At 40.0% G+C, this 24893-nt stretch overlaps 1 protein-coding gene across 7 annotated transcripts in view; it reads left to right on the top strand.

The window, feature by feature from the left end:
- The window catches only part of FYCO1 (FYVE and coiled-coil domain autophagy adaptor 1), a 45756-nt gene extending 20990 nt beyond the window's left edge, over positions 1-24766 (top strand). For 5 of the 7 annotated variants that reach the window (XM_048300201.1, XM_048300241.1, XM_048300194.1 and 2 more), the window contains 11 exons: positions 718-810; positions 1840-1958; positions 2858-3025; positions 3449-3598; positions 5030-5235; positions 5581-5725; positions 14173-14256; positions 17140-17235; positions 18908-19118; positions 20410-20519; positions 20931-24766. In XM_048300201.1, the coding sequence (XP_048156158.1) occupies positions 718-810; positions 1840-1958; positions 2858-3025; positions 3449-3598; positions 5030-5235; positions 5581-5725; positions 14173-14256; positions 17140-17235; positions 18908-19118; positions 20410-20519; positions 20931-21006 (1458 nt within the window). In that variant the 3' untranslated portion in view covers positions 21007-24766. The remainder of the gene's footprint in view (positions 1-717; positions 811-1839; positions 1959-2857; positions 3026-3448; positions 3599-5029; positions 5236-5580; positions 5726-14172; positions 14257-17139; positions 17236-18907; positions 19119-20409; positions 20520-20930) is intronic. The other 2 variants (XM_048300251.1, XM_048300231.1) reach the window with 1 other exon arrangement.
- Positions 24767-24893: the final 127 nt, after the last annotated feature.

The following is a 24893-nucleotide window of genomic DNA, read 5'->3' as shown; positions in this document are numbered from 1 at the left end:
AATAACTCCTCAGAGTTCTATGGACACGTGTAATGGAAAGGCCATGTGATACGGAAAAGCAAGTCAGTGCTCATGAGGGTGATGATTTCTTATGTTGGCACTGAAGGTGGCATCTGCTGTCCCTCTGGTTAACAGCTGTGGTTGTTTTCTTTTTTGGTAGGAGCATTGCAAGACCTGTCTGTCACACCTGTAACACTGCTTCTCCTAAAAACTGATTTTGATGAAAGGAAACTTAAACTGAGACCAGAATGCAAAAGCATTTAACTCCCGCATGTATTTTTGCTTTCAGATGCTCAAGGCAGCAGCTGAGAAGATCAAAGTTTTGCTTCCAAAAAACCATGAGTCAGCCCTATGTACATAAAACAGCACACCTAAAGCCTGAAGATTTCATTGTGTTTGCTTTGCCATTCTGATAAAATGTCTAAGATTGCTGGTTGATCAGAGGCTTATGCCACTGCATGAGTTTGACCTTCTTTTTGCTGAGAATTGCAATAGCCTATGCAAAGTAACAGTGAAACACAATTAATGTGCCACCATAAAGGGAGTTTGCTTGATTCCAGGAGTTGAGTGTCTTTTTAGCTGTCTTTCATGAGCCAGTGGTGCTGCATTTATCCCATGCATGGCAGTAAGAGCACTCATAACTCACAGCTGGGAATTTTGTAGGTGAGGGGGTGGCCGCTGGAGGATTACTAACTACTGGCTCAATCTCTCTGCCAGGCTGTCAGTGAGGAGTGTGGGAAAGTAAGAGAGCAACTTGAGGAACAGAAGCAACAACAGCATGCTGCGGAGGAAGAGATTACAGAGTTACAAGTAGGTGCTTGATCTGATTTAAAACCAGAGGTGTTTGTGTCAGCAGGCATTAGTGTTACCACTGGGAAGGCAAGCAGCATTTCTAATGACTGGCTGAGAATCTGAGAATGCCTTTGTATAAATACAGTTGCTGCAGAAAAAATACTGGGCAGCTGACAGCCACTGAAACAGATTATGAAAAGCACAATGTCACTTAGGATTTGCCCTGCCTTGAAAGATGGTCAGGTTTTATGTAAGACCTGCTTATGTGTTCTCTTCTTAAATGGGGGTATAGGTTTAAGATGTGTCTTTCTTAGGCTCTGCATGCCCACACAGCCACATGTGTAGATCCATCTGTTTGCAGGCTGCAAAGGGCACTGAATCAGAGAATTAATGTGGCTGAGAAATAACCCAGCCACAAAAAAATAGAATTTTTGCAATAAATTTGTCAAACAGTTGAGTTAGAAGGGTCATACTGAGTTCTAAGGAATCTGGAAAGAAGAAAGTTAAGATTACTGGATGTGGCCTTGCCTGCTAGGAGAAATCCATACCTTTAGAGGTAGTTAGGTATGTTCCCTGAGGACTCCAAGTTTGGCAGACTTCTCTGGAGAGTCTAGCTGTGAAAGAAGTTGGGTTGTTTTCAAGTGTCCTTCATATTCCATATGGGTTTTAATAAACAGTATTTCCCTCCTATTTAATTTTTCTCTTTTGAAGCTTTTAGGTGGTGAAAAAGCTTTCAGGGTATATTCTCTTGCCATTATTTTAGAGAGATTTTTCTTGATAAGGAGGCAAAAGCTCAACTGACATGGATTAACAAGAATTACAGGCTTAATACTGTCTTACTTAAGAGTGTATCCCTTATTCAGTGTGACAGAAGTAATCAGTCACTAGTACACAACTAATTACTGCCTGCTGATACAATAATATCTTAATTGGTCATTTGGCTGTAACTGATTCTTTTAAAACATTGTTAGCTGTCTTGGTAATTGTCCTGTGTGTGGTAAAGTCTTGTTTTTATATGTAAAGAAATACAGTAATTTATTTTCCTAGGCTGCAAACACGAGTTTGTGTAGAAAGCTGGATGAAGCAAGAGAGCAGCTGTCGGAATCAGAATCTGCTCGGCTGCAGAAGGAAGAGGAGGTGACGTCTCTTAGAGAGCTCTTGGAAAGGTGAGAGTTTGGGTTCTTTCCATAAGCTGTTAATTGTAGGCCAAGCAGGGGAACAATAATCAAAACATATTGAAAATTGCCACGGTTTATGAAGTACCATATGCCATGGGGTTTTATACAGAACAAATCGTGCATGGGCACTGACAGGGAATATCAGATGGACACTTCAGACGAGAAACAAGGAAATTATCCAGCACACAGGAGTGCATGGTTTAGTTTTTACTGTATTGTTAATTTAGCTGATACAAATTCATAAAAGACATTTTTATAACCTCCTTTTACCTTATAGGTTAAGCACAAAATTAAAACAATATTGGGGGGTTTTTTTGTAAGGAATGGAAAATTTATGCTTTTGGACAGTTTGGTTTTTCTCTCCTCTTCATGAAGTTTCAGGGAATCAGTAAGAATTATCTGAATGGGACCACATCCTGCATGTATTTGTCAGGTTTCTTATCAGCTTTAATTATCTAACTCAGGCTATGCTTTCGAAGTCTCTAATGTGGGCCTGTGTGGTGTGGGTAATCTGGCAGTCAGAGATCTTCATGAGGCATGGGCTCACACAGAGTCTAACAGGTTAACCAACGCCTATGTATTTTTATATTTTTGTGCTGATAAGATCTGTATTGTTCCTAGTTGGTAGTTATCATAAGCTTTACTATAAGCAGGGCATCCAAGAAATTGCTGGTTCCTGGCTGTGTTCACTAGATAATGGATCTATGTGCATTTTCAGTGATGCAGAAAACTGGGGAGATTCTGCCTAGTTCTAAAAACTATGCACATTGATAAAAATTTCACTGAAACTACCTGTTTATCAGGATGGAGGAGCCCTTCCTCCCACAGGGAAGACTTGAATGCACATGAGCTAAAAATGATTCATAATTGCCTTTGTATTTAATCAGGATCCAAAAAGAAGCTGATGAAGCAAAAGAGAAGATCCTGGATTACACTGAGAAGCTCAGCAAGGTGGCAGCAGACAAAGATAGCAGTGACCAGAAGTTATTTGCTGAACTAGATGACCTGACAAGAACAAAGCAGTTCCTTGAAGAACGTTTGATAGAGCTTATCAGGTTGGCATCATAATAAACAGCAGCAGAAATTCTTGCTTAGGATGCTCAGGGATACTGCTTAGGTCATCCAGGCTTATATTCCTGAATTGAAGATACAAGTAATGGCCAAGTTCATTAGTGGTTGAAATTTTGCATTTCCATAATATAGTCAAAAAATATAACACTCAATAGTATCTCCTTATTATGCTGTCTGTTTTAAAAAAAATGTAGTTCTCTGCATGACATGTGTTTTTCTCCCTGTCTTTGCAGAAGCTTCAGTAGGTTTTTTTGATCTATCTTTATTTCTGAAAGCTCCTCAGAAGTTTGGAGCAAAGGAATTTTTATTATGAAGCTTTCACCAGCATTCCAGTTGAGGTTGGTTAACAGAAAACCAGCGTTGACAACTTCTATGTGTTTTTCTTTCTTTTAACTGTGTCATTGCAGAGATAAGGATGCTTTGTGGCAAAAATCCGATGCTCTGGAGTTCCAGCAGAAGCTTAGTGCAGAGCAGAGGTGGCAGGGGGACACAGAAGTTAATCACTGTCTGGACTGCCAGAGAGAGTTCTCATGGATGGTGCGCCGACACCACTGCAGGTCAGTTGCTGAACTATATTGCACTGTTCAAAAGTAAAACTCAGTATGGTTGTCTACATGGAGGAAATATTTCTTAATGTTCACAGTTCAGTGATGAAAATCGTTAATACATGACATTGTGGAGGCTGAAAGAACACATGAGCTTACAAGGGGATAAGACATTATTGGAAGGATCCCTTGACATGTATTAAGGCAAAGATCTGAATGCAACTCTGACTTGTCCGTTAGTTTCTCATTTCTGGAAACAAAGATAAACACACCCTGTATAGTGTGTTTCTTTGAAGGACGGTGCACTGGTCTGTGCATGCTCTAAACAATATTCACCAGGATGGCTTTGCTACTGTGATGGAAGTATTCCAGAACGAATTTCAATGTGCTGTGCAATTATGAATTTGTTTACTTACACTAGGTATGTTCAGAGATAATTAACTATTGCAGAATAATCTTCTTTTTAAAAGTGGATATTAAATTATTTCCCCTACAGTTAGTATTAGTTATCTGATCTAGATTTCTTAAAAATGTATTGAAATGGATACATTTCAGAGTCCTAGTGGTATGTTTGGTTTGACTCTTTACTGTTCCTTATCCTCCTGACCTGATTTGTCATGTAAGGAAAGAAGGAAGCACTGAAACTGTTTCCATTTCATGTGAATGTAAACAACATTCTATAAGGATTAGTGAATGGTGAAGTCATTTTGGGTAACAACTTCCAAATTACTCATTCCTGCTAAGGTCTCTGAAGGCTGCTCATGTCTTCACCCAGTAATGATTTAAATTATTATGAAAAACAAAACCATTAAAATTTCATGAGTAGCAGTCATCCTTACTGGGTGCTTTTCTTCATGAAAATCTCAACATGCTCATTAAAAAGTAGTTGACAGGCTTAATACTGAGAGACTTCAGAGTGGAGAGGGCAGGAGGAATGAATGTAAATGTATGTGTCCAATAGTGTTTTTTCTTTCCTGTCTGAAGGGGAGAGGGGTCATTACAAAGCAGAGACATATAGATGTGTTCTTAAAATCAAATCAAGTTTTGTTTTACCTGTCTATGAGATTCAGCCTGTGTAATATTATTAGGTACATTTCCTTACTTTGTACTTAATATAGATATTATTTATTTGTTTTGCATATTTGTGGGCACTTGATTGTTTTATGTCTTTAAATGTGGTTTTTTTGTATTTTTATTTTTTCTGTTTTCCCTGTTTATTAAGGTAGCAAAATGTGAATGTGAATTTCTGTCCTATGCTTGTCAAGAAGACTTGCTTCACTTCAGAAAGGAGCACAGTCTGTTATGAGTTCTGCAAATGGGTGTAGCTTTCATGCTTTTGCAGAAAACAAGTCCATTATGAAAGAGCCCCAAGGTCTGTCACATAGATATGTTCCAGCTGTGTATGGTATTTTTCTAACACCTTTGGTTTTGAATCATTTCTAGAATGTGTGGCCGCATTTTCTGCTACTACTGCTGCAACAACTACATGGTGACAAAACCTGGTGGAAAAAAGGAGCGTTGCTGCAGAGCTTGCTTTAATAAGCCTAGAGTCATTGTCGACAGTACAGATGACTCTGGATCCAGTGCCAATCAGGAAGGATCACCAGCTTCATTGGAATCTCCTGTGTCACCATCTGAGAGGGCTTTTGGTTAGTTTACTGTTTGCCTGCTGTGGAAAAATAAGTAGGGTTCTTTGACAGTCTCCAAGAAACCACATGGTCACCTCCTCCTCCAAGGACCTGCAGGAGACCATAGAGTGTTTTCAGGGTGGGACTGATCCTGTCTTTGAATTTGATTGGTATTGAGAGAAATGTTCATGTATATTAAATGAGTGTCAGTCAGCCCAAGGTTTTCCATTAGTTCTAATAGTTACCTAATGCTTCTGTAAAGGTAGAAGAATGGCCCAGGCTTCCCCTGTAAGGGTTCTTCTTGTTTGTTTTCCAGAAAACCAGCTAATAGTGTTTATGTTTCTTCTCATGGTTTTTTTGGCACAGTTGCAAGTGAAGCCTCTAAACCACCAGATGATGCAGCATTTGATATAATCACTGATGAGGAGCTGTGCCAAGTACAGGAATCAGACTCTCTCCACAATGAAAGTCAGATAGAAAGAGACTCTCTGGATCAAAGCGTGACAGATCTGTGAGTAAACTGCTTCTCAAAGAGGGGACTCTTTGGGATTTGCTTTAGAATGTTCTTTTTTTTCCCCATTCAGTGAGAGTAGTCAACCTCTGTGTAAAGTGAAGACACCTCTGTTCCCAGGCCACATGTTCAGTAGACCAACACACGATAATTTTGGTCTATTTGCACAGCCAGTATTCAATCTAGTAAATCTAAACTGCTAATCCTCTCCCTCCACCTGCTTCACCACAGCACAGGGGTGTAGTCCCAGCTCTGTGCTGTCATCAGGCAAGCTGTCACCATTAAAGTCAGCATTCAGGCTCTCTGTGTCTGTAGAATTCCTTACTACCGTAGAGATGACAGCTTACAGAAAAGAAAAAGAATAACTGTGTAGCTACATTTGGCACAAGTTTGTTCTTTTCTTTCTTAAGAAAATGAGAGTGAGTGCAAATTTCAGTAATTTTTTTACATCTATTTCTACATAAATTACCAATGAAAAGGATTTAAGGCCATCTGAATATCCAAATACTTGTTTTGCAAATTACATTGTAGTATTGTAGTTAAATGTGTGTCCATTTTTAGGCAAAATATTGTTTTACTATTGTTCAGATATTTTCAAATATTTTACAAAAATTCTGTTCTGTGAAATATATCGTTTTTTAAGAAGAAAAAACAAAAAGAGCAATTTCACCTAAATTATGTACTTGGTTTGATTCCAAGCAGAAAAATAGACATGATAAATCTAAATGCTAAACTGAAAATAGTCACAGAGTAAATAGTCTGCTGCTGAGACAGCAGACCTAGACTCTTTTGCACTCAGCAGACCCATTTCCAGTAAAAACCACAATGACTTGCAGTTTGGGTTGAAGACAGACAGTACAGACTGTAAAAAAACTTGTCAAAATTCTACATATTTGTTTCTTGGTAAATACGTTATATGTATTCTGCCTACTTTGTATACTGTTAACACTGGCAGTATATTCCTGCTTATGATGTGCTGGGCAGACATGAATGAACTGAGCTTCGCAGTGCCCTTGTGAATTTAGTATTGCCTTTGTTTTGCAAAGGGACAATTTGTGGTGGGGAGTTTTTGTTTGGTTTTTTAATGAGAAAAAAGTGAAGTGTACAACTTCTTTTAATTCATGCTGTCTGCAACAGGTATATTACAGGTGAGTTAACTCTGCAGAAAGCAACCAGGAGAAGAGAAATAAGTGTGGGTCACCATTTGTTTAAATTTGTGATTGGTGTAAATTCATCTTGTCTGACAAAGTATTCAGGCAGGAAGGAAAGATTGCCACTAACAAGGGAATACTATTCTTGAAGAGCACCCATGGAACAACTTACTTACACCATGTAAACTTTTAAAGGTTGTATATCTTCCCTTGTTGTCAGATTGTAGGCAGGAGAGCCAGGAAATAGTGCTTTATCCTCTGTTGCTTTTTGTTATCAGTTTTGTGGGCAGGTGGGAGAGTCCTACTGTGGTTTGCTTTGAACTTGAGACATTCTTTGTAGAGAACACAAACAACATCTGCCCTTTCCCATGACACCAGTAATGCTTGGAAGATCTCACTAGCCTGAGCACTGGAGAGGAGAATGGCCTTCTTGCTTTGCAGATGACTTGAGCATCTGGTGTTGATTGTGGGTTTGTGTTATGGGAAAGATCTAGAAATTGATACGTGAGCCAGATGATGGTGTGGTGCCTGTGGTGCATATTGAAGAAAAATATCAGGGCACAGTGCTGATTGTGACAGCACACAAGTTTTCTCACTTGTTTCTGTGGGGAGGAGTACACGTGTACTCAAATGAGATACTTTGGCTGTTTGTAAGTAAATGTGCCAAAGCCACTGTATTGAGTACGAGCAAAGGTTCTGCTGACCCTCTGTCCTATCTCTGACAGCAGCCCATGAGAGATACTAAAAATTTTCCACTCTGTTTTCTCCCACATTTCAAAGATCTGCAGTTCAGTGACTTTCTGAGCTACTGTTTCATTGCTGCAGATTTCTTGGCTGTACTGGACTGAGCACCTGGAACTTCATGTAGACCTATCATCTTTATTCTTTTCCTTTCTAAAGTGTCCAGCTAAATGTGGCCTGATTTCTATGTGGAAACTTCACATAGTCTCTAGTGGCATTCCAATAATGCTCTCTTTGCATGAAATTGAATATTTGGAGTAGAATTTGCTTTGATACTGTGTCTGGGGAACACACAAAGGATCCAAGATTGTGGTTGCTAGATGCATGTCTGAGGAAGACATACAAATAAGTAAGTTTTCAGGCTAAACTTCTTTATTGAGATCTGCTGAAAATAATCCAGGCTATTTTGGTTTTGCCAGAGATTTGCACCGGCTGGTGGAACTCTAAAAATGAGGGAGATTTGCAGCCAAGAGAGGGAAGAGAAAGGAGGCTTGCTGTCCAAGTAGAAGATCTGCGATTGACATGCTCTGTTGACCTAGTTTCTTATGACCTTACTCTGGCTGATGGCAGAGATTTTCACACTGACCATACCTATTCTAGGTGTGAGTCCTTGCTGGACTGAAAATGCAAGTTGGTTCTCAAAGCAGTGAGTTTTCTTAAAGGACATTCCTGTTTCCATTTGTCCCCCTTTTGGTGCCTACTGTACTTGTACTCTATTTTTCACTTGGTCTCTTCACTTAGCCCTTCCACTGTTGTTCTTTCCTTGAAGTGACATGAAACAATTACAACAAAATTATTTCAGAACAGCAGGTTTTGAGAGACTGTCTTTATTGGTACAGGTCAGTTGCGAATCAATTAAAACTCACCTTGGTCATGAACTGCACAGGTGTGTGGCAAGGTAAGAGAGATGATGTACTAATACAATGCTGGCTGACCTTGAAGTAGCTCCTTCCTAAAGGTTAGGATTAAGCAGCAGTTGCTTCATACTTTCAGGTCTCTTATGTGTGTTTGGAGCAACCTGATCAAAATCTTAAATGTGAGAAGCTGAGGTTAATTGTGCGGTTGTGGTATGTTCTACTACTTTAAGGCTCATGGGTTTTCTTTTGAAGTGTTGTATTTTTGAACTTTTATTTCTAAAGCATTCACATTTACAGATTGTGTTCGAAAACAAAGGGCCCCAGGATAAAGCAGTGCACTCTTTCCATTTTTATGTATTGTAGGCATAACATGCCTGCAATAAATGTTGCAGCAGCAAAATCAAGATCATAGACAGCAGAAGAGTGAAAAAAGCCCCCAAACTTGCCACTGCCCTGGTACAGGAACAAAGTTTATTCACACCTTGGTAGTGGTAGAAAGAACATCTCAGCCTCTCTGCACAGTTGTCCTTTGGTTTAGATTTTTTTTTTTTTTATTTAATGACTCATAACACTCTTTGCTGACCTAATTGCAACTCACGTGGCTGGGCAGGGTGCAGTGTGGCCAGAAGGGGGAAGTGAACATGGTCCGAAGCATTCGCTGCCCAGTGCAGAACCAGCCAGGAAGGAGTGGGGACATGAGCACCTCTTGCCACCCCATGCTGGCAAAGCCTGCATTGCAGTTGTGTGTTGAAATAGGATCTTTACACATGAAATCACAGCATATTCCTTCCTAGCTTTGTTTTTAAGGATACTTCACTGTGGAAGAAACAAGAGATTGTGTAGTAAAGAAAGGATTGCCTAAGCAGCTGTTTTCTAAGGGGAAAAACGGTAACATGGGCACAATGCTGCCAAAAAGGGTCAGGTTCCTCTGAGCTGCAGTGCTCTGATAGGAAGGCCTAAGTATAAGTGGGGAGTAAAGGAAGATCCCAGAGAGTGTGGTTTTTGCAAGAATGGTTTGAAGCAGTAAAACTGGTATTTCAAAGGTTTAATGCAACAGACTTTGACCCTTTGGGCCAGACTCAACCCTGGCTTTATTGCAAGCAGCCCACAGCTGCATAAAGTCCTCCCTTTGCTCCTCTGCAACATCCCTTCTTTCTTTTCCCTATTCCAGTCTCCACACCTGTTCTACTACTTTCTGCAAGAGCTTCTGCATACTTTTCTGTCCTGCACACCTTTTTGCTTCCAACTGGGAAGTGAAAAGACCAGAGGTGGAAAGGGAGAACTGGTGGAACAAGATTGAAAAATAAGTAAAGAATCCACAGTTTCATGACAAGGGAACCAAGGTGCCAGGAAAAACAGTCTGGAAAGATGTCATGATGCAAAGAATGTGTGGGGAATGGTGGTGTGAGAGTTCTCATCTGCAGAAACACTGCTCAGTGTTGGAGCTAACGTGTGGTATGACATCCCTTGTGTTTACAAGGGGCCTGGTAATCTGGCAACATGAGCTCTGTTACCAGATATAAGATACCAAGATGTGTATGGAATATTCAGACTGTGAACCTGATATTAGATGAAAGGCAGATGAAAATGCTTCTTTATTACAGAAATTTTAGATGAATGCTAAAGGATTGTTTGTAGAGACCTTGGCCCAGGTGGAAAAAAAGCCCAAAACACCCAAAACACCACAATCACACATGAAAGCCAGCATGAAGATTGAAATATATATGTTTTTAATCCAGGAATTCTCATTGAATGAATGGGCTGAACTAAAATACGTAATATATTTGAAACAAAACTCATGAAAGCTTTCCTTAACAAACACCATTCATAGAAAACCAGGAGACCAGAGGTTTGGGAGTCAGGAAATTCAAATTACCTTTATGTCATGAAAAGTGGAGTTTTATCTCATTGTTTTTATACTTTTTGAAGACTTCGGCACTCAGTTACCAGCTTGGACTGGAAAAACAGGAAGCAATGAAGTATCATGATGAAAATAGATTAGTCTAAAGCTGATCAGTGTTTTTTACTAATGGTATTGTATTTCCTCTTTCACTCAGGCTCCCTATATCAGTACTTACAAACAAAACAAACAGGAAAAAAGAAGCTGTAAAATAGTTGCAGATTTTCTAGGCAGTGGGTACATGCTTGTGGCATCTGCACTATATGGAGCAGTAAAAGTTTGAGTCTTCCTCTTCAGTTGTTTGCTACTGTAACTTGCCATTTGGCACATCTTGATTTTTTAATAATTTTGTGTTAATACTTCCTGATTTTCATTTCCATGAAGAAATAGAGGGTTAAGACAGCCATAAAAATAAGCAAGAGCTTTTGTTACGATAATTGCCTTTTCAAAGCTGCTGTTCAATTTAAAGCTCCAGTCTATGATCTTTATCAATCTGAAGAAAGTATAGGGTATTTGGGTAAGAATAAATAGGACAACTACAGAAAGTATTTTTATAAGTTTGTTCTTTTGGAGACTTCTAGCACACAGTAAGGTTCTAATAATTAGTGAGTAGCAGATGATCATGGCTAGTGTAGGAATAAAATAAACAAGGGTCACTTGGATCACTTCAAGAACCAGTTCTTGCTATGGGGTTTGGGTATTCTTCCTGACATATTGCCTTATCAAAATTAACACCTCCCAAAAAGTGTGGTGCAGCAAATACTTGTGGATCACCCAAATCAAGACAGAGATTAATTTGCCCCATGCCATTTGTATGGTTTGACACATGTGGTTTGGTGGCAAAAGTAACAGCAATAAGCTGGTCAAAGGTGATAGACATCAGAGTTAACATTGAAGTGTATACAAGCCCCATATAATATGACATGCCACGATGCCTGAAGTCCACTCCTGAGCAGCTGAAAATGCCCCGAGTGGCAGCATCCAAAGAAAAGCCCGGTCAGCTATAGCCACGTTCAGCAAAAGTACTGTCAGTTTCTGTCAGCGTCTTCAGTTTCATGTGGAAAACTAGTATGCCAAAGACCAGTGCATTTCCTGCTATGCCAAGGATGAAAACAACAAAATACATACATGGCAAGGAAGACTCCTATAAATATGAAAATTCTCATTTCTGTTTTCATAGGGATCAGTGATGGAGAAATTATAATAAAAGTTAGCAGTATCTGTAGTTGCCATCTTGCCTTCTTTTTAAAGGCAGCCTGGAAGGAGGCATATTGAGATTTTTTTACTCAGCAAATAATTAAATCCTAATGCATCCAGGAGACAGACAAAATCCTAAGTACTAACAGATAAGAGTTGTAGTAAAGCATCCATGACAGACAAAAGCAAATCTATTTATTTGCTGAAGAGGATTGTCTTGACAGTCAAGACCCAAACACAACAGCTGGTGGATTTGAATACATCATCTGTTACCAGATTTATACTGATGGGGACTCAAAAGCATACTCAAAAGACAATTACAGAGACTTCTGAAAACAGTATAAGGATTAAGCTTTCGAATACTTCAGTGGTTTAGTGCTCAGACTGAGAGTTTCTGGGAAAACCCATGAGAGAAATAGAATTTGTTTTGCCAAATTTGGCATTTAGACTCAGGTTGCAGACTGAGCATCAGAGTTGTTTGGCTTGGGTTGGACCTGTCCCAAAAGGCAGGGTTTGAGTCTCAATGAGTACCTTAGAACTTGTGGTTCAGTTAAGCCTCATCTTGTTCTGTAGATGTCAGTCACATCATCAGATGACTTCCTCCTCCTCTCAAGTCACTTACTGGAAACACGGAGGATTTTCATTAATGTACTACATTTGTATTACTCGCAGAGGGAGGAGTGAGCGATTCTGTCAGCCCCTTCCCTCACACTCCCTCTCAAGAGTTGATGCGGTTTTGCAGTGTCAGCTTTCCAAGTTAAGGAGAGGCTTAACTCAACAGCCCTGCAGTCAGGGCTGTTGCCAGCACATCAAAAGTAACAGCTCTAAGACTAATAATCTTTGCAAACTGCTTACCTGGTAAATTAAGTCTTTTATGAGATAGGTTTATTGGCTTTTTTAAGATTTAGCCCAAAAACTAAATGCCCTCTCTCAAGCTACAAACCCCATGTTTCCGTGAGATTAATCCTACTACAAGATATTACTCAGCATAAGATTAGCAGAACTCACCTCTGAATCTTTAAGATTGGCTGAAACGCCTCACCTGGTGAGTTCTAATGTACAGCAGTTCGAGTGTCCCTGCATTCTGCAAGAGAGGGAAACACTATTGAGAGGAACGAGCCCATGCAGGCAAATCTCTGCAGCAGCCTGTAGTGCCGTAGCTGGAGTGCTTCTGGGACTCTGACTTGTAGAGCAGTGAGCTTTTCTCTCTGACTACTTGAGTTTGGTACCTGCAAATGTGTATGAAAAAACCAGCACCAAATCTGACTTATTTCTGCAGCATCATTTACTGAAAGAAGACAACTGACATAAGATATGTAAGGCTGTGCAATGCTCTTTGAAAATGGAGTTCTCCCTTGTGCTTCATTGCATGTAATAGCAATTTCTCTGCCTTTAAGAAACAAACTGGGAGTAAGGTGCTAAATATTCACAAACTGTTCCTGTCAAACAGGGGAGCAATAGGTTGTGACAACCACCTGCTTTTATCAGTTATTTTCAGATGCAGAATAAGGTATGAGGGTGACACAGCAGTGGCTAAGCTGTGTGGTAACATATGGATTGTGTGAATTCATCACCTATAGGGAGTGGGCTGAGAGAGTACTGTTACTCCTGGATGAGTCAGTCTGAAGAATATTTGATTGTAAAGCTGTGAAGGACCTTGGGTACAGAAACCACCTGGCTGCAGGGAACCTGCAGGCTCTGGGATGGAGCAGCCTCTGTGGAGGTACAGGCTGGGCAGGGAGGACTGGGCAGCAGCTCTGCTGGAAGGACCAGGGGCTCCTGGTGGATACTGGTGTACACTCAGGCCAGAAACTGCTTGTGCTGTGCCTCTCCTATAATTCTGCCTCAGTTTCCCTTAATAGCCTCTAAAGAACTGTGTGAAGAGAAAATTCCTCTTCCCTATCACAACAGAAAAAAAAATCACAAAGATTTTGCACGTTGTCCCCTGGAGCACAGAAATATTCCTTTGTCATGATTGTTTCCCTAGCTCGCTTCCTCTGTATTGCCTCTTGTCTTGCAGATAAGAGTGTGACCAGTTTTAAGGCCACAGAGTCCTTTTGTATTGTTTGTTGCATTTTTTCTTTGTTTCATACAGGATGTAGCCTAGCTACATCAGACATATATTTTTTTTTAAACAGCTGGGATTTCCTATGTACCAGTATGCAGATCCACCCCTAGCACATAGTGGTGGATTTTCATGTCCATCTGGGTTTTCTTTTCATCAGTTGTCTGTGTAATGCTTTCCCATCCCAACGTATGTCAGGGTTTGCCCTTGACACTTCCATCCCTTTCCCACCCATACACCTTCATGCAAGACACTGTCTTGCACCCTATTAAAAATCAGTGAGCTCTGTATCCCCCTTGCTCCATCCCAAACCACGCCTCTTTTCTTGCCCATGTCAAGGGCTGTCTGTGGCATCTTTTCTTCTGATCCTTTACTGTCCTCTTTCTTTCTTTACTGCTCTTTGCTGGGTTGGAGGAGAAGGCTAATAACTAAGTTAGGGTGCCTGGGGTGGGTCTGACCTGCTAGATAACAGCAGGCCCAGGGAATCATTGGTGCACTTCAGCATAATGCCTTTGATTGTTTCTTTGCATTTTCAGATGTGTTTGCTGGGCTAAGCAGCTGTTAGGGGCTCTGTACAGCCTCCAGTCTCCGTTTCAGGTTTCTGGCTTTCACACAATTCGGTAAGACTCTCACCTGGATGACAGAAGTTCTCTCCAGAAATCATTGCGCTGCTGACAGGCAGATGGCTTCTGGGATTTCACTGCTCGGCCGCGTGAAGCCGACACCTCAGACACGTAGCTACAGCTGTCAGAGCTCGGGTGTTTATGAAAACAGAAAATTGCTGAGTCCAGAGTTGAACCAGCTTTTTTCAGGTTTTAATTCTAAAAGTGACTTCTTACTTTTAACTCCACAAGCCATTTATGATGTTGGCCACAGTATATTTAGTACCATTTTTAAGAAATGCTTTCCATGTATAACAACAAGCACGCTGGAACAGACCATCCACCTTAGAAACAGTGACCAACAGCAGGTGCCTGAGGAAGTGCATGAGAACAGGACAAGCATGAAGTAATAATTCTTCAAAATGCTCTATCAGCTTCCAGCAATCTGTCTTGAGGCTTTGCTGAATCCGAGCTCTTCTCTTCTTGCTGTAGTGTCCTTTCCATGCTTCAGTTCCTCCTGCTTTCAGCCCCGCTTCGTCTCATTTTTAAAAAGATAAAGAAGGGAAACAATACTGGCTGTTTAAACAGATACACCAGAGGGTTCATATTCATAATCTGGGGACCTGTCAAGCTGCAGGAACATTCTTAGTGCTGACACAAAGGGCAAATGGGTCATGCAAGAATAAATTCTCCTGTCGGGGAAAAATGCTTCAGTTAAATCATGAGACTGTTTCTTATATTATAGGCTACCAGACCTTAGTTTAGACTGTTAGACTCAGTGAGTCGTCATAAAGAGAAGGAGGATTTTCTTTGTGATTTTAAGGCACTTTGGTTTAATACACAAAGTAGGAGACCTAGCATTCCCTTAGTCTTAGATGTGTGGTGAATGTATTGGCTGGAACAGCCAAGTATCAAGCTAACCACCTAACCATGTACTGGGTTGCAGCAGCAGGAGTAAGGAAAATCATGTGTTAGAGGAGAACATGGAACATATATTGGTCCTGGGATTTAATCTACATTTCAGGGTTCCAAATGAAAGGTGAAATTAATGGATTCAATCAAGAACTCTAATGGCATTGTGTAGTAAATAATGGAGTTTGACACTTCTAGAAAGCCTGTAGTTGTGTAGTTCTTTTGCTCTGCATGAATTCAAGGCTGTGAAATTAAAGCTGTGTAGCTAACCTGGTGGGATGGGAGACTTACGTGGATCACAGCATGAAGCCTGTTGCTGTTCCCACTGTGCAAGAAAAATATATGTGTAGTTTTACAAGCTATAGTTTAATTTCCTAGTTTGTTGTTTTGGGGCTTTTTTCAGAATCAGTTTTCTTATCTAGTTGTATAAAGATAGCTAACAATGAAATTATTTGTATCAGTAAGTATTTGCATAGATACTGTACTAACCTTTATGGACCAACATGTAGTAAGTACTTCACTCCTACATTTCTAGTGTCTGCTTACAGCTCAGGTTTTGGCACTTAATTACAGTTTTGAGTCTCCCATGCACATCCCAGCTGTCTCTCTAGGGTATTGACAGTAGTGGTGTGACTCTGAAGAAGTCAAGAATTATCCAAGAGGCTGCAAGAATAGGAAAAACAGGAATATCGAAACACGAATTCTGTAGATAACAGTTCAGGAAATGTATAGACAGTGGGTGCAGTTTAATTTGCAGTCATAACAGTAAATTCTTCCTCTTTTCAACCAATGGTGTCACTGCACTAAACGGACATGTGATTGCATGTGTTGACACAGTATATTCAGATGCTGCTCATGACCCCCTGAAGGAGATATTTTCCCCTGCTCTTCTGCTCAGCAGTGCTGCTTGTAGAGCAATGTCCCACTGGATTTAAAAGAAAGTGCTAAACTGGGCATTGGTTTTGAGAACTGGTCTACAGCAAGTGTGGCAATTTTGCCCTCTTGGGTCATTATTGCACTTGATGATTCAAAAGCACATATGGTATTACATTTTATTAGATTCCCCTGGTTTTGGAAGGAACCAACCAGCTGGTTCCCTGTAAATAAGAGCCCTTGGCATTTTTTCAGGGAATGACAACTTAATTGTCTCAAACTGCTGGAATGCAGAGAAGCAAAACGAGAATCAGTTAGAGAAGCTCTAACTTACTTGGAAACTATCAGTGTTTGTTTCTTGACTCTCAGACTCATCCTTCTCTCTGTGTCCAGCCCTGTGATTCATACCTGGTGCTACTCCAGTGTTCACCCAGAGCATACACCTTTTTTGAGGGAAGGAGTGGATAGCAGGTTCTTCCCTTGGCTTCACTGCTTGCTGGGACACATCATGGTGTGGAGGAAACATCGTGCTTTGTCATCTTGTAACAGTGTCTTTAGTGTATTTGTGTTCGAATCATGCAGTATTTTGTGTATGAAAAGAAGACACAGAGTAGCAAATTTTACAGCAATAGAAGATGTTTGTGTACATGTGTCAGAGTAAGGAACTGGATAATATGTCTGTAAAACACCTCACAGATTAAATCCAGGGAGATGTCTTATCCTTTTTCAAGCTTTGTTTAAAGGACAAGTGCAGACTGTTTTGCTTGTGTCTGCCCTCAATCAAGTTCCCACCTGCCAGAGAATCTTTAAAACATGGCATCATCTCAATAAGGAATTTATGTTATGATTGCAGAAAAGATGTTCTGGATGTATATATGTATTCCTCTTAGCTCATGAAACCAGGATAGGAACAGTTTTACATTTGTGCACAGTGGTGAGCAGAACAGGGCTGCGGTTTTGCCCAGTTTTGTCACTAGAATATGCCACATAAGAATCCTAGAATTTGGTATCAGGACTATCAAAACATTTCTATTTTAGGAAGGCATCAGCATGCAGATGGTATTCAACCACATACTACTCAGAGAATCATTGTTTTCCTTCTTTCCTTTGTTCTAGAAACAGCACATGTAATTCTTCAACCTTTGATGAATCTGAAGAGTGGCAAGTTGCTCAAGATGCTGAGATATGCTTGTTGAAGTCAGGAGAAATCATGTAAGCACAACAGTTTCATTGCTATAGGTGAAAGCATAAGGGCTGAGCTCAGATATCAGCTATGTGAGCACAAGCCTTGCAGGCTCCTGGAAGAGTTGATCACTTGTATCCCAGAGTAGAATTTGGTCTGAGGAGGATGAGAGGGTGTAACTCAACCATACAGAGCAGCAGCAATGAGCCAGGTCCTCTCTCTTCAGTCCTAGGAAACTTCAGTGCAACTGGGGAACAAGAAGGAAAGATGTAGGTCCACATCACACGAGAAAACATTTCCTATTTTTATTGCAGGAGTTGCTGTCAACAGGAAGGAGGTCGAGGGCTGTGCAGTTCTAGCAGTCTCTGAAAGAAACTTCAAGGGCAGGTCAGGGAATGCAGCTCCAGTTGGACTTTTGCCAAAATGAGGGAATTGGTGGCCTTTTGGAGCATGTATCTGTTATTTTTTGATGGTTTCCTAGTGTGTCTTGCCTGCTCTGGTTGATACATGCCACAGCATAAAATGTTCACCTGAGCCTCACCTCAAGCTCTGTGTGTACTGTGTGTGCGCAATTCCCTGTGTGTGTCCTGCTCTGAAAGTCAGAGGTATATGCAGTAGTGATAGAGCATGTCACTTGCACAGCCAAGAAAGGAATCCAATGTATGGAAATGCACGTGACTTAGAGAAATTCACCTTTGCTCACTGCCTCCTTAAGCCTAGCTTTGAAATTTTGCCTTAGTTATGGGGAAGGTTTTAAACTTTATACTGCAAGGAGATAAATTAGTCCATGTTTCAACCTTGTTGCTGCTGTTCAGAGATCCAGGTAAATGAAGTAATAACTAAAACCATAGCTGAGCTGTAAGGCAAAACCAAGAATTATATTTAGTTTATTAAAATTAAAGGTCACCTGAGACACCACAGGACTGTGGTTTACTCTGATCTCATTGACTTGCAAACAATTTATTTGGCCTAAAGAGTGACGGATTATATTAGTTTTAGTTAGGGTAGTGTAGGTGAGATTCACGGCTCTTAGAAATTACAGGTTTCCCCTGAAGAAAGTAACTAGTGTTCTCCTGCTTTAGGACCTCACTGTTTGCAGTCTTAAATAGATACCAGAATGAAGTCAGCTCATATAATGCTGTAGGACTCAGCATAGAACTAAGAACTTCCTTTTTAACTGGAAGTATTTTGAGTCAGTTTTTTTGCAGCTTGGTTGGGTAAAACAGAGCCAGATGTAGCGTTAAGTGCTTCGGAACGGAGCTGCTGTTCACGTTCCATCCACCTGTCCCCTCTGCACTCCTGATCCCTCCTGTTTCCTGTGCGTATTTTTATCTTCACCTAGGAAGGTGAATAAACCAGGAAACTTACTGTTTGTTTAAAAAGAACAACGGAGAGCAGCACTCCTTTCTTATTGTAGTAAGTCTAAAAAGCTTTATTCCAGCACTGGTTTTCTTTAGTTGAAATGAAATAAAAGTGAACAAAATCCACATTTGGCAGAGTAGTGAAGGTTCTTAGTATCAGTCAGCTTTTTTGTAGTTTTTGCTTTCATCTAAGGCTGAATTTTCATGCATCTTGTGGACCTGTCCCAAATATGCTGTGGGGTCAACTGGAAATAGATGGAAAATAAAAACCAATGATTAGTGGTTCTGTCTGAGTAAGTGGATTGGACTCTTCAAGTAATCATATTTTTCTCCCTCACAGGATCAAATTACCCCTTACAGTAGAAGAGATCATGAATTTTGGAGAAAGCAACAGAGAGCTGTTCATCAAATCCAGCACCTACAGTATCATTCCCATCACTGTTACAGAGATGGGCCTAACAATTAGCTGGATCTTCTCATCAGACCCCAAAAGCATATCCTTCAGCGTTGTCTACCAAGAATCTGAAGACACACCGCTGGATCAGTGCAAAGTAAGGCCTTTGTCTCCTTACTACCTTAGAGGTTGTAGTGTTCTACACTCACCCAACCTACAGCAATTGACAAGTATTGCTAGGAGGTCTTCACCAGAATGCCTGTTGCTATTGCATAAGGATTTGTTTCTCCAGTTAAGCTGCAGTTCTGCTAAAGGCAAAGCTACATCTTTAGTTATTTAATGTTGCCTGCAAAAGTTGAGTTGAAAAACCCTCTAGCTCCTTTTGGTTGCATCTGAAATTCACCTACTATTATTAAGCAAAAATAGAAGTCCAAGTCTGCAAAATTCTTTTTTTTCCTCAATTTCACTTAATTTGTAAACTCTTTAAAGCTGATTTTGCCAGGCTCTTGAGCAGAAGCCACAGGGAAACAGAAACATTGTTTGGGTTACCTACATTTCTTACAATGAAGCATATACTTAACTGCTTTGATGGTGTGCAAAATCTCTTTGCCAGTGCCCAGGGTACCCGGTTTTATATGTGCTGTCCATATTTCATGAGGATTATGGGTTAAGTGAATCTATTTTACTCAACTAATTGCAAAGTTTTACTGAAGACAGTGCAGCTGTTGGTTTAATCCACCATAGTAGGGTGAACTCTGTGGCTGTGATTTCCTAGGGGAATAAGACATTTATATAGCTTGTGTTAATTCACTGCACAGTTACTAACTCTATGTAAAATATCTCTTTTTCTTAATCTGAAAGATGAATGGAGTGTGAATGCTGCTTTTGTTTTGATAAATTTATTTGGTAAAACTTTGTGTTTTATAGGGTCATCCTTGATCTATGTCAGCTGCTTTTCTGACAGCTGTGCTAGGGTTTTACAGCAAGACACACACAGAACCACAGATACACACACTTGTGCTGTAAGCTCAGATAAACAATTAAGATTTGCTGAGAAAGCTTATTTTATAACACAGAGAGCATAAAAGCATATATTAAAAGATATATTTAGCCAAATCTTGCTCTTGGATATATGAATTTAATGTACCACTTTCTGAAGTTACTGAAGTTTCTTAGCTTGACATTTAAAAGTTCAGGATTTGATTTTATCTCTGAAGCAGAGATGAATCGCCATAGGTTAATGCTGTAAAGATATAATCAAAGGAAAACAAATGTCTCACTGTGAGATTTTAGTTTGGGTGAGTTTTTAATGCTAGTCAGTTAATTAGTTTTGCAGGCATATATGCACTGTGGGAGTTTCAAGGTGGCTGAAATCAAGGTTTTCTGAAAGAAAGTGTCGATTTATAGGGCAAATAGCAAACTTCATTTTCATTTGTATTGAATTCCAGGTTCTTATCCCAATGACTCGCTGCAACTCTCATAAGGAAACTATCAGAGGACAAGTGAAAGTCAGAAACCCTGGAATCTACACGCTGATATTTGACAACACATTCTCTAGGTAGGTCCTAGCCAGGTATAAAAGGTGAAATAAGCTTGGTTTTACAGACTGTGGAGCTGATCAGATGCGCGTTATTCTGCCATTCAGAAGTAAGTATAAGAGATTTTTCCTCGCTTGCCGAGAGATTTTCAAGACTGAGTTTTGGTTCTCGTTCTTGTTTGGGGTTTTTTTTCCTACCCCCACAGCAGAATTCCACTCTTCTTTTTGGATCTTTGGAAGGGTTAACAGAAGTTAGCAAGTAATTTGTGACTCATTCCAAGACAGTTTAGTTAGGACTGTTGTCCTTTTTACAACAAACTGTCAGTTTTTTGCCCAAGTATAAACTGAAAGACTGAATACACTTTTAAGAAGCTTCCTCTCTTGTTGGCTTCAGCTAATATGATCTTTTTGCTCTCTTTCTTTCCTTGACAGGTTTATCTCAAAAAGAGTGTTTTATCACTTGGCTGTAGAGCGACCTGTCATCTATGATGGAAGTGATTTTCCATAGCCTTTACTATACTATGTATTTTTAATTAAATTTTTAAGATATGCTATTATTTGTGTACATGTAAGCATTCTGATTACCACTGTGTTTGAAGACTTTGAAACTATGCAATAGTTCTAATGCACTTAAGAGGAGATGTGTACACTAAAAAATGGAAGCCTTTTCAGGAACACTAATGGTTCTGTACTGTGTACAGATTGCTGAAAAGCCATGTTGTTTGGTTTAACTGGCCAATAATAACCAATATTTTTTCAGTGGGGAGAAAAATAAGTGTGGGGGTGTCTAAATGCAAACTGAAATTCTCTGCTGAAAATTGAGCTATTTTTCTTCCAAAAATATCCTTCAAAAGGAAATTTAAAGAAAAATGCCTATTTTTGACCTCTTCACTGAGGTGTAATCATAACCATCTCTGTTCTTCTGTACTGCTCTTACAGTCAGAGCAGCAATTATGTAATACTTCAATCTTCACAGGCAAATATGGTAATCCATTTAGAATTTTTTATCTTTTCCAAGTTTTATAAGCAGCAAACCATAGGAGTTTTATACTTTTTGGGCTAAGATTTGGCAAGTTTTAACTGGCTTTTTAAAATGCTTTGGCACTGAATACCAGTTACAAAATAATAAACACGAAGCAGCAACTCCTTTCACTTTGGCTCACCGTACTCTATATGTTGGTCCATGGAACCCAGCTGTTATGGTGAGCACCAGTGGCAGAAAGCAGAGCATCCCCTGTGGAATAAAGCACTGCTCGCTGTGTGATATTGGGAAGAAGAGCATTCCTTTTTCCTGCCTTAGCACCTTAGTCATCAGCATTCACAGGAAAGCACAGTTTCTGTGGAGATCAGCAGCGTCTCTCTCTCTAAACCACGTGGAAGGCAGCAGTAGTGTTTGAACCGGTCTCAAAACTCCATCCAAAACGGAATGTATATCCAGGCCTGGTGAGCTCTCCACCCAGTGGTGTTAGTATATTCTGTCCTTTTCCTAACCCTTGCAGTTGCCCTATCCAACTGCTGACTTTCCATATCAGATTTGGGGGCTGTTAACACTGCCTTTTAAGGGAAGACTGGGTTCTCACTTATACAAAATTTCTATGCAAGCCATCTGCTTTCTGTATAGAATTTCAGCTTTTTGTCAGAATACCTGAAAGCGGATTTTTCCGTATAAAAAAACCTGTCTTCCAATAGAATGGCAAAACATTTGGCAGGAGAAAGAAGAAAAGCTCTTTCTCCCAACCAGCCCTCCTCATAATTTAAGTGTGTCTGATTTCTCATGTTACTGATCTCCCAAGGAAACCTTGGGAGGGTTTTAGTGCAGCAGTTGGTAGAAGACCAGCACAACCTGTGAGGAACCCTGTAGAGACTTGGTGGCAGCTGTAGCTGGCATACAGGGGTCATGGTGGGAGACAGAAAATAAAGCATGAGGGGAAAGAAGAAAAAAGGGCAAGCATAAGCTGAAGCAAATGGTTTGGGGAAGGGAAAGGGGCAAACTTAAAAATGTAAAAGCAAGGACAGGGAATTGGAGGAAGGAGCTCAGCTGGGAAAGGTGGTCAGGAGAGGCCAGCTGGTGTTTATGTATTGCTGGTCCAATCCAATACCCATACGGGATCTCCCACACTAAAAGACTGGTTGATTAAGAGGTGGAGATCACAAACCAAGTGTTGAATATTTACATTGGAGCAGCTGAGGCAGAGGCAGATTTCTGATAATAGGAAAGAAAAGAATTGCAGATAAAGCTAAAGGTTGCTCATAATTTGTTCCAGTTGTTAACAAGATATAAATACAGTGATCTTGAAAAAGATTGTGAAAGAATGACTACTTTTCATGGAGCACCTAGGATTTAGGTCTCTGGCTCATCGATAGCTTTTTCTTGCCTTCAGCTGCCTTCTTACCCATGGTGGTGGTGTGCTCCCAACCCTCTGCCAGGCAGAGTGGTCAGTGGAAGGTGCAAGCTCTTGAGGGCTGCAGTGCAGCTAAGCCCTGACCTGGTTGAGTGCATGAAAATGAGATGGACGAGAGACTGACATGGGCAATAAACAGCAATAAATGGCATGGATCGGTTCATGAATTACAGCATATTTCAGTCTTGAAGCTATGTTTTATATTTAATTAGTCAAGAAGAGATTATTTATTGCTTAAAAATGGAGTACTGTGTACCATATGCTATGCAATTTCACTGAGCTGTTGCTGAAGTCTGCTGCAGTTTTCTTTTAAGCTTTTAGGTGTGGTTTTAAAAAGCATTTTGTTGTTGTTTACTTAGAATACTAATCTTACTGGGATATCTTTCTTAAAATGCCAAATGTAAGGTAAAGGGACACTGTCAAGTATCTTCAGCCAAAATACGACATCTCTGTTCAAAGGAATTTGAAATCTCTCTAGTCAAAATTATTTGACAGCCATGCCTCTTGATTTCCTCTCCACATCCAGTTCTTGACATCTTTTCATCCTGTGGCAAATATTTTTAAGCCCCTGTTCATGTAGCTCTTAAAATAATTGTCTCTATGTAGTAAGCCAAATGTTTCCCTGGAGGTCTCATGTAGACAGTCCTGAGACTGGCTGAAGCCTGTGTTTGGGAAAAGGGGAGTAAATCCACTGGTTTGTGTTCATTTAGCATTTGAGTCTTTCTGGTCCCTTCTCTTCAGGTTTTCCTGCCCACTGAGAGTAATTTTACAGCTTCTTTTTTTTTCCTCTCTGAAAGAGGTCTAACAGTAGGAGTCAGAACCTGTAGTTTAAAGATCAAAAGAAAATGTTTGCTTCTGACCAAAGACAGTAGTTAAGGAGAAAAAGTTTCAAATTATGAAATATCAGGCTGGTAAGGTGCAAGTGGACAGGAGTGCAGCTGTTCAAAGAAGCTTCCCAGGAGCAGTAATCCCATCATAACAGCTGGAAGAGGCTGTGCAGAGAGAGTAAAGAACCTGACATTAGTACAGACCTTTTGTTTGAATGTCCCAGACAGTTTATTACTGGAAAAGTAGAAACCCAATAAAGGACTTTGCACAAGTGCAGGCTTGTGCAAGAGATTATTTCATTGTGCAAGAGATTATTTAATTCAAGCACTTCATTCCTCCATTCACAAAATGCTTGTTCATGTGAGCTATGCCAGCAATGCTGAAAAATCTATTTATTTATAGATGCTCAGGTGATTTGTTGGATTGGGCTTTTTATTATCTGTAGGAATGCAATAAAGAGAAAATAAATATTTAAAATGGATCATGAAATTAGTTGAAGGAGATGTCACATTCATAGGACAAAGAGATTATACATTGTGGTCAGCATAAGCAATTAGATGATTTTCCTGGGTGCTGGAAAGGGTAAGGAGCTATGGAGGGTAAGATTTTTTGTTATGAAGAGGTTTATGCGAAGGAAAGAATGTAGTTTCTTCAAGAAAGTGACAGTGTTCCTTTACTCAGCATTACTCCATGTTTTTTTATGAAAGATGTATTGCACAAGAGTGTACCGTGTTACAAAATAGCAAAGCTACAAAAGCCTGACTTCTTTCCTAAAACTGAAATTGCACTATAGTTTTAATTATGCTCAATCACTGAGGTTGTAACTTGTTCAGAAGCATTTTTTGGTCTTAACTGCCAAAGAATTGCAAACCCTGTTCACATAAAACTTCCTGCTCCAGATTTGGGAAAAATCATGTACACCGGTGTCTGTACAGTTACAGAGATGTAAACGGTTGTGTGTTGGAATATTTCTTGATGCTTTTTTTCCCCCTTTTTTAACCTCAGGAATTTAAAAATAAAATTCTTTATCGTTGCGAATGTGTGTCCCTTTTCTGCCTTGTAGAGATAACTGTGTGTGGAAGATAAATCTGATGATTGTATGGTCTACTTGAGGTTTTTATGAAATTCAAGGTTATCCTCATATTGTGCCATCCCCTCATTTCAA

The sequence above is a fragment of the Corvus hawaiiensis genome, chromosome 1, assembly GCF_020740725.1.
Source record: "Corvus hawaiiensis isolate bCorHaw1 chromosome 1, bCorHaw1.pri.cur, whole genome shotgun sequence".
NCBI lineage: Eukaryota > Metazoa > Chordata > Aves > Passeriformes > Corvidae > Corvus > Corvus hawaiiensis.
This window is presented reverse-complemented; position numbering and strand designations above follow the sequence as displayed.